This window comes from Populus euphratica, unplaced genomic scaffold (assembly GCF_000495115.2).
Source record: "Populus euphratica unplaced genomic scaffold, PopEup_1.0 scaffold3.1, whole genome shotgun sequence".
Classification (NCBI taxonomy): domain Eukaryota; kingdom Viridiplantae; phylum Streptophyta; class Magnoliopsida; order Malpighiales; family Salicaceae; genus Populus; species Populus euphratica.
Genome location: NW_011499847.1, coordinates 1,384,699 through 1,394,730, shown reverse-complemented (window position 1 = coordinate 1,394,730; position 10,032 = coordinate 1,384,699). Strand labels below are relative to the sequence as shown.

Here is a 10,032-nt window from a genome sequence, read left to right as displayed (position 1 = left end):
AATAGAAATTCATTGTTTTTTATAAAATTATTAATTATATTTTTCTAAAAAATGGGGGACAGTTTGGTTTATAATGTGTTCGTAGATGATATGCTACAACATATAAAATTCTTTTAATTTTGAATGATAAATTTCTAGACAAAATATCAGAATAATAGATTGAGATTAAATGCCAAAACAAACACCACTTTACTACTTTTTCATGATAATTCTTGCCTACCCCTAAGTCCTGTCTGCAGTAGCTGCTTCGCTTCTTATTTATATAGCAGAGCGAGTAAATGACCGAAGAGCGGACTTCCTTCCAACAAACAGGGAAAGTTTCGATTCGACATATTAATATATGTCGGAATTTGCTCTCGGAAAATTCTTATTTTGGCATTTCTAATTTCGGGCCTTTTATCCCCCAATTAGAAAAGGATTTCAAGACTTGGATTTAGATCATAATACATTTATTCAGTATAATGTGATATAACTTGTTACTTCTACCCTTTTTTTTTTATCTTTTGCTAGTAGCTTCTAAAATTCCCATGTAATAAAAAAAAGGATTGAATAAATTTATTGAGAAAAAAAATTATTCAAATCACAACAGTAATTCACGATTTAATCATACATGCCATCGGCAAAATTGTAATGGGCTTGTGTAAGCAAAACGCAGCCCACCTTCAATCTCAACAAGTTTCAGGGCAAGCTCCATGCAGCTATAAATTCTCACCCCAGCCACGTTGCTTTTTATCCAATTTTCCCTCACTTTCTCGAGGAAAACCCACCATGGCAGAGTGGACCCACCTCCCAAAAGATCTCATAGAACTCATCTCCAAATGCCTAGACACCTCCACAGACCTCCTCCGTTTCCGTTCCGTCTGCAATTCATGGCGATCCTCAATCCCTCCGAAATCACCCCGTTTATCATCAAACACCTTCAAGATCCTCCCAAATGACGGTATCTCTCACACCTCTTTTGGGTTTTCTCTGTTCAAGCGAAGTATATTCCTCGTTGGGTTGCCGAATTCCCATAGCCAGACAGACCCACAAGGCTGGCTTGTCAAAATCGAAGAAGATGTGCCTGGTAAAAAACACTTGTTTGATCCTTTATCACGGTGCAGGTCAACTTCTTTGCCTAATAGTCTTCCTCGTGTTTTAGATTTAATGAATTTGAGAATTCGTGAATTGGGTCATGAATATGTTCTGCATCATGTTAGTTACAAGCCCAATTCGTCGAGTTTTACTGATGCTGGTAATTTATATATGGAGAAAGTTGTAATGATTTGGTTAAATTGCGAAACCGAGTTTGTTTTGTTAACAATTCATGTTTCTGGGAAGTTGGCTATGTTTAAGAGTGGTGATAAGAGATGGACTATTATTAATGAAATGCCATCGCCTTTCGATGATGTTATTGTTTTTAAAGGGATGTTTTATGCCGTGGATAATACCGGCAGGACTGTGGTTGTTGCGTTGGATACAGATTTGGGTTTGGCTGGGGATCCCGTTTTTGGTGGGGACAAGAAATATTTGGTTGAGTCGAAGGGGGATTTGTTGCTGGTTGATATGTATTTGAGTATTGATACTGATGAAGGGTTGAGCATTGGCAGCGATGTTGTGCAGGATCTTGTTCAGTATATGAGTGAGAGGACGGTTCGGTTTAAGGTTTTTAAGTTGAATGAAGCGGGGAAGAGTTGGATCGAGGTGAAGAATTTGGAAGATCGAGTGTTGTTTCTAGGTGATGATTCCACGTTTTCTGCATCGGCTTCTGAGCTTTCTGGTTGCAAGGGCAATTGTATATTTTTTGAGGATAATTTCTTTTATTCGAGAGAGGAAGGAGATGATGGATCAATGATTGGTCGTGATATAGGTGTGTTTGAATTGGAGAGTGGTTGTATAGGACCTTTAAGGAATTTTCCTGATTACTCCAAGATGTTCTGGCCACCTCCTGATTGGGTTGCTTCAACTTCATTGGAAGTAAGTGTTCACCTTTTTTTTTTTGTTCCCACGGTGTAATTGTTTTCATGAAATTTCAATTTTATTTTTCTGTGCTAGTTTATCCTGCCTGGATTTTTGATATTTACTCTGTAGATTTCTCAACTTATTCGGCTTGCAGTTTGGATGTGTTTTTCAGCTTCATGTCTTGATAGTTGTGTATCCAAATGGCCCTTGGAATCACAGGTTATAGTTGATCCGTGATAAGTAAACTGGCAATGTTGTGCTGAAATAGGTATGGATGCATTGGGTGGGAGGGGAACCCTTTCTAGGTGAGGCATTTAGTGATGCCTTTTCTGAGATGATCTCTAGAAGGCTAGATTCTGGCTAGACCAGTTAATATATTTGTGAGGAATAATGGAAACTATGCCCCGATCTGCCTTCCTATGCATTTGCATCATCAACTTACATCCCCCCATTGTGTCAAGAGGCTCAGGACAGATCCTTCTGGTTTTCTTTTTCAACCTTAAATGTGAGCGGCGACAAGGCAAGACTGTCAGTTATATGCCCTTTTTGAGTGAGAGAGCAGGGGTCACCTATCAACTTCTGTAATTGAGCATTTCCAAAGAGAGTTGTCAAATTACATAATATCAAGGCAACACTATGAACTGACTTTGGATTCTGTTGGAAATGTTTTACTTCAAGGTTCTACTTTACATGGAAATCCTTCCTTCCTCCTTACCCTGTGCCCTTCCAGTTTTTTGGCTATTTTGTGAATGCTTGAACATTGTTGCCAAAAAACAGACTTTCAGTTGCTTTGATAGTTGGTAACAGGACTTTCATATCTCACTGTTTTCTTAATCTAATCAGTTAATTAATTGTTGATTGTAATTTCAAGTGGCTAATCTTTCCTGCTGGACTGTACGAACATATGCCTTGCAATGTGACCGTCAAATTTAAGTGGGATGGATGCTATTATTTAGCTTTAGTGCAATCATCATTCATTAGTACATCTGCCCTTGTATCTGATATCACGTTCATTTGTTATTTAAAAACATTATTCCGCTTCGTTTTTTCTTTTTCTGTATAATGACTTGTTCTTTGCTGATATGGTCAATAAAACAGGTGCAGAATCAAAACCAACTGGAAGAGCTGTTGATAGAGAAGTGAATAATACTTGTCCTTTTCATGGCCACTCTGATAAAATATCGGCAGAGCTTGGTGCTTGTATACCTGTCCATTAATGTACTTACTTGATGACTCGAGGAGGTTTAGAGGTGAAGCGATGAGCTGAAGTTTCCAGTGATATTTGAGAAGTTTACTCAGTTATAGCTTTCACGTTCTCTGTGAATACCAAAATGTTTAAGACATTTGAGCCTTCTATCTTATGTTAGTTGAGAGCTAGGCAATAGCTTTTGTTCAGTCTAGCAAGTGGATGAAATCTCCTCACCAAAAGGTTGCCTGATTAATTTGAGTGGTAACCCATTGCAATCAGATCGTGGAGGGTGCGAAGCTGGTTGTTTGCGGGAGCGCTCCTGTAGTTTCCATTTATTGCCTTGAGTAGAAAGATCCAAATGACGCTGGATTCAGAACTAATCGTTTTTGTTTTCTGTAAACGAGTGCTGTTGACTACCCTTCTTTTTATTTTCGTTATTATTATTATTATAATTAATCTTCAGCAAGTTAACTCTACTGAGTTGGATTTTGTACATGCCCAAATCCAATTAGTCAACGCTGAAAATGCAGGCAATCTCTTTCTAGTGTGCCAATTGGCTTACTCAAGAAGAGAGCATAATTTTCTCCTGAAATGGATAGAAGTGATCTTTCCCTCACTTGCAGCTTAATTTAAAAGGGACAACATCAAAAATTTAGAGCATAATCTATCTATTGCTAAACAATATACAAGGCTAGAGATATGAACTACACATGCTCCTCAGCCATTATATATCCATCCAGATCTCATTAATGTGTTTTCTTGATGGCATTTATAGAATAACAGTTAATCTCACTCAGGATGGTGAGAGCTTCGAAGTCAATCTCGTTCAGGAGCATCTCCAGAAACTCTTCTTGAACTAAAGGTTGCCTGGGTATGTCCAAACCGTCTCAAAGTCAGATGACACTGGCTTTTCCAACTTACGATCAGGTGCTTCCTTAGGTTTGCCCCTCTTTAGGGAGGATGGCACCCTCTCTGGACTTCCAGACACTGGAGTCGAAGCACAATACGTAGGCGTTGCAAATGGAGAGGCAAAAGGGCTTTGTTGGATTGAGAAGGGGCTAGGAGACATTCTCTTCTGGATGGGAAGACCTGCTAATCCTCCTCTGTTGAAGAGGGACATCGATTCTGCTACAGCACATTGCTTTATTGCATCATCTACGTAAATAACATCATCTATCCTTGCCATAATGTTGAAGGCCAAGCTCTCCATTACTCTTGAGTAGCTTTCGAGAATTGATTGCCCGACATCCTGCAAGAAAATAAACCTTTCATAATCCGCAAAGCATGTCTAGCATGGGCAGAACTGTTGCTGGATGCAGGGGTGGAGCAAGGATTCATATTTAAGAGGGGCAAAAATAAAAATACCATTTCAATAGGTATTATTACACAAATAACATTATTTTATTATGTAATATTGGATTTAAACAAAATTATTACATCAAAGTTGTATTATAAAAAATGATAATCTCATGTACAATTATTCTAAGTAAATTATTCTTTAGTAGATATATTATGGAGTAATGGGAAAACTTCAAAAACTATGGGGAGAAAATGTCTAGAAAAGGGGGGTAATTCAAAATCCTTAAACTATCAGGGACTATTATGAATTCTTTGATAAAATTAAGGGGGGCGATTGCCCCCGTTCTCTTACACGTAGCCCCGCCCCTGTCTGGATGGTCTAAACAATGCATTTGAGTGATGAATGCAATAACATAGTTGTCTCTTGAACTATTTATTCGTTATTGCAGCACTTTTGGATTCATTAGAAAGGGATTCACCGCATGCAAAGTTATTTTATGATGCTGATTAGGAGTATTAGGTTAGAATTCTAGATTCCGACGAAGAATTGAAGCAACTACCTTGTTATATTGAATCTTGTTCATATCCAAAGTTGTTTGTGGGAGGCCAGGGAAACGAAGCCTTAAGCTCTGTAGGAGAGTTTCTGCTCGTTGGGCCAAAATCTGGTTCTTATGCGAATCCGTAACAAAGCCCTTGACCTTGCCCCCCCATGATGAGTGCTTAATTCTCATGTTATGGGTATGTTTTTTATGATCTTTCTGCTTCCATACATGCACCGCTGCCTCGATCCTGTTTGCTATTTCCAGAGTATGATGTTCTGTCGAAAGGTCAAGGCAATCGAGGAGGCGTTCTGGTGAGAACTGCTCAGCGGTTATGTAGCGGTAGATGATATCACCAAGGCAAGCTTTTCCATTCTGATAGCATCACAGAAGAAAATACAGCATATTATGAGTTTAGCATCCAAAGCCCAATAGCAAAATTAAAATAAGAAAAAGTTCAAGGTGCATGATTTATTAACTCTTTCAGTTTAAAAAGATACAAGTTATTGCTAGGAGGCAAATATGACAACAGGACCTCAAAATGTAATTAATCAAATTCCCAAGTAAAAAATGGTGCAGACAAAGAATGAAGCAAAACAAGACACGTGCTGCAGGGGGTAATTATACTAGTCCTAAGGACGTGTTATTTCAAGAGACACAAAACGTTACCTTGGGCAAGGTCTCCATGTAAGCAGTGGGTATTTCCATCTCAACTAGCACACTACTATTAATAGCCATTGCTGCTTTCAATATCTGACTGGTGCAATCTCTGCACTGCTGCAACCTCTTCCTTGCATCATCTGACAACCCATTTGGTGGCACTTTTGGACATGGCAACCACCATTTCTCTTCCTGCCTAATAGAAGGCCTCCCGCCAGAAATACCCGACGGATAGGCATCACAATCACCACCATCAGCCACAACTATCCCCCGATCAACATACCAAAACTCCGTTTCACAAAACCCGTCAAGCATACTAATCAACATAGCATCAAGCTTCTTGAGCGCGGGCAGATTCACATATAAATCCGAGCGTGGTCTAGTTGCCATAACCTCATATGTTCCCCCACCAGGAAATTGCTGCATCGAAGGTACAAGCTCAACAATCGAATCACTCACACATAACAGCCATTCCATTTCCCTTTTCCACATCGACTTCTTCTGCGGCGACAATGGCTCTAACCTCCACAGCTCGCCAAAAACAGTCGCTGCAATTACAACCCAAGATTGAACTCAAATCCATATGGGCACCACACATTAAAAACACTAATACAGCCAATGAAAATACAGACCAGAGAGATTTGTGATGGCATTTGAGATGGCAAGTGCAGTACAGACTCCTTTACCACCACCAGACATGTCCTCTCCTAGTAGAAGCTTAGCAAATCTTTCTTTCATCATCTCAACCTCTATGAAAATGTTCATGAAAAAATCCAAAATTAGTGATAATAAATTTGAATAATGTAAAGAAATTTACAACAAATAAATCTCAGAATCAATTTTTTTGCTTCTTTGAAAAAATGATTAAAAAATAGTAACTAGAAAATCATAGAAATTAAAATCCACTAAAATGAAAAAAAATAAAATATATACATATATATATATATATTTACCAGACAAATCAGTCTCCCTTCGTTTCTCATTCTTAGAGCCCCAGACCACCACATCTTTACCACCAATAACAGGAACCATAACTGGCGCCGGAAAACAGAAACCTCCAGCCACCGGACACGGAGATGACGTCATCGAACTCGAAGCACCACCACCATCACGACCAAGCCCTCGCCGACACGAGAAATTACTCGAACTAGTACAGCTCTCCGACTCGCTGACGTCGGCACTCAAACTATAGCTCCCGCACCTCTCGCTACCACCACCGTCATCATCAGAAGACACACTCCCCATCTTGATGAAAAAAATTAAACAAGATTAGACGGTCATGAATCAAGATCTTAACTGCTTCTCCTCATTGTACCGTCAACGTAGCTGGTTGGCTGGGAATGTGAGTGTAGTAAGTGTGTTTCTCTCTCTGGAAAGAATGGTGCTCGTGTTTGGAGCTTTTTCAGAGTACTTTCTTTTTTATTTATATAATCAGTGGCTGAAGGATTGTCTAGTGAAGGGTAGTTTGCTCTTTGCTGTTGATGAGGCGAGAGAGGAAGAGAGACGGAGACGGACGTTCGCTTGCTACAGCTACAGCTTAGTTTTTTCGTCTTTCCGTAACAGGAGGGTTTAGCACCAGACACGCCTTCCTTTATGTGGGACCACCATATTTTACTTTTAAATTAATTATTAAATCCCATTGGGTTTTTTTTTTTCATGTTATCAAGTACGGTCGGAGATCGACCTGAATATGATTTAGATTGCCGTATCGACTCATTAATTAATGAGTTATTTGTTTTTATTAAAATGGTATTTGTTTTTTGAAAAATAAATCGAAGTTGATTCAATGAGGTTTGACTGATCTATCTTATGGGACTAACCCAGTTTGACTGTATATATATTTTTTAAAACAATTTATGTAAAACTGGGTTTAAAAATTATAATTTTCATGAATGCATTGTCTCCCTTGCTTAATTGGATGACTAAATCGAATGATCGAAACTTAAATAGAAAAAAATGATTTTAACGCATAGAACATGGTGAAAAATAGCTGGGATTTTTCTCATCTAGTTATAATAAATCTAGATTTTAATTTAATTTTAGAATAAATAATTTGAATTATATTTGATAGATTATGATCAACTTGTTGTTGTGGAAAAAAAATGTTTACTATGAATATAAAACACTTTGCAAATTATATAAGCGGGAATTAAGGAGTAATTTAAGCATTTTTGGAGATATTAAAAGACTACTGCATTACAGGTTTTTCTTTTCAACTACACACTTTTAGGATCAAATTATTATCTGATTTGTTATAATTTATTTGAGAAAGAAAAAAAACCCAACAAAATAGAACCAAAGCGTAAAAAAATAAAAAATAAAAAAATCATGGTCAATCTTATTTAGTCCACCCACTTTTTATTCTTTCATGATATTTGTAATTTTTATAATTTTAATTCGATCCCAAAATATATTTTTTCAGCATTTAATTTCCTAGATTAAGTGAAAAAAATAGAAATTCATTTAAAAATAATAAATGAAAAGGCGATTTCTATTTGACCTCTTTTTCATGACAAGAAAAGGATAGATATTAGTATTATCGGGTCTTGTTAAATGAAAAGGGTCTCGTTAAAGTGTTCTTGAAGATTCATCTGGTGTGAAAACACAAATCGGTTCGGGAGATAGAATAAAATCCTAATTTTATTTAATATTGTTTTACTATTTTGGGAATTTTTTGAATCGATAAGTTTGGTTTTATATTTTAACAATGTGTCGTGTGTTCTGGATGAAACTTAATAAAAAATAAATTTTCAAGTGAAAAAAATAATATTATTGGTAGACGTATCGCCTGTCTGGATAGAACACTAGGGCTTGTAGGCCTTGCCTTGCAAGCCGCTACGTGTGGTAGGTTTTGATGTGCCGGGACAACCAGTCCCAAGCAATTGTTAAAAGAATTCCTAACCCTCTCTTAACTTTATCATTTTAATTTAAATTTTAATTAAGATTCATTGTAAAAAATAAAAACAAAAATAAACACGCGAGATACCTACTCGAGTGGGTATTCAATTTTGATTAAAGTTAGATTAAATTAATTTAATTTAAAAACTCTTGTGATATTTTTTAATTGAGTGTTGTTTAATTTTTTACTTGGTTTTCGGCGAATATTACAATGTTTTTTTTATATGTGACATCGGTGGTCCTTTTTTATGCAACCCTATACATTACTCTTTTCTTTTATTATATTCTATTACTTTCATGTAAATATTTATTTTTTTATCGTGAAATCAGTTAAATAATTAATTAATTATAATAAATAAAGTTGTTATTTCTAACTATATTCATATTTTATATTATAAAATCAAATATTTTAACCTGTATATATCTTTCAACTTTAAATATAGTTTTTGGTTAGCGATGAAAGTTCTTTTTTTTTATATTTATTAATGTTCATAGTTATTAATTTTTTAATTAAATATATAAAAAAATATTTTTTTAATAAATATTTTTTCTTGATGTTAAAACACTTTGAAAACTCTTCTACAATTTTTTTTCCGGTGTTGAAGAAACTTTTGATGTTATCTAAAATAAATTACATGTTAATTAATTACAGTATAAACTTACTTAAAATTTTGTTAATAAATAAATAAAAATATTAAAACTTATATTCTCTTCCTTTTTTAATTTTTTAAATGATTTTTTTATTATTAGTAAAACATGGACAATAACCTAGTATTCGATAAAAAATTATTTATTTTTATATTTTGAAAAAAAAATGAAAAAAATTTATTTTTTATTTTTTAAATAATTTTAAAGTATTGATTTTAAAAATAATTTTTTTAAATAAAAATATTATTCTGATAAATTTATAAATAAAAATATTTTAAAAAGTAATTGATAAGTAATTCTAAATACCCTGAAGTGACTAGAAATTGGAATTTTACAGGCATAACATGTGTTACCATTACAAGCATTTTGATATTTAATATTCATGGATCTCCACGATGATGTCACTGCTTGGTATTTACTAGCACCCGTAGGCTGTAATCGTGTCATTAAAATTTTATTCTTTTACTCTGTGAGAAATTATTTTCACAGTTTTATAGTTTTGTTATTTTCTATTTTATTTTTATTTTTTTATACATTAAAAATTGCATTTTATAATTTATAATTTACATAGACACTTTACAGTGCAAAAAACTAAAATAAAAACTCAAGTTTACATGTTTATCTTAATGATTAGATAGCTGTTATCAAGGATCAACTGAGTGTTGCTGAGGCGTGAGGTTTTGTGTTGGTGACAGGGGAGAAACGAGAACCCAGAGAGAAATTGATCTATTTTTGGTAACTAATTATATGTGACTAGTGTTTTTGTATTATATTATATACAAAGGTAGATTTATTTATTTTTACTTTGAATTTTAGACTGATAAACTGTAGTATTTTTTAAAAATAAAAGCATAGTGA

At 35.0% G+C, this 10,032-nt stretch overlaps 2 protein-coding genes across 2 annotated transcripts; one reads left to right on the top strand and one right to left on the bottom strand.

The window, feature by feature from the left end:
* Positions 1-699: 699 nt before the first annotated feature.
* Positions 700-3,593, top strand: LOC105140385 (F-box protein SKIP23-like). The gene is made up of 2 exons (XM_011047191.1): positions 700-1,956; positions 3,040-3,593. The coding sequence occupies exons 1-2, from the start codon at positions 769-771 to the stop codon at positions 3,082-3,084; spliced, it is 1,233 nt and encodes a 410-aa protein (XP_011045493.1). The 5' UTR covers positions 700-768; the 3' UTR covers positions 3,085-3,593.
* A 131-nt stretch (positions 3,594-3,724) lies between these two features.
* Positions 3,725-7,186, bottom strand: ROPGEF1 (rho guanyl-nucleotide exchange factor 1). The gene is made up of 5 exons (XM_011047178.1): positions 6,582-7,186; positions 6,261-6,377; positions 5,638-6,176; positions 4,990-5,343; positions 3,725-4,379 (listed from the first exon to the last, which is right to left on the bottom strand). Exons 1-5 carry the CDS (start codon positions 6,871-6,873, stop codon positions 3,987-3,989), a joined length of 1,695 nt encoding a protein of 564 aa, XP_011045480.1. The 5' UTR covers positions 6,874-7,186; the 3' UTR covers positions 3,725-3,986.
* Between the last annotated feature and the right edge of the window lie 2,846 nt (positions 7,187-10,032).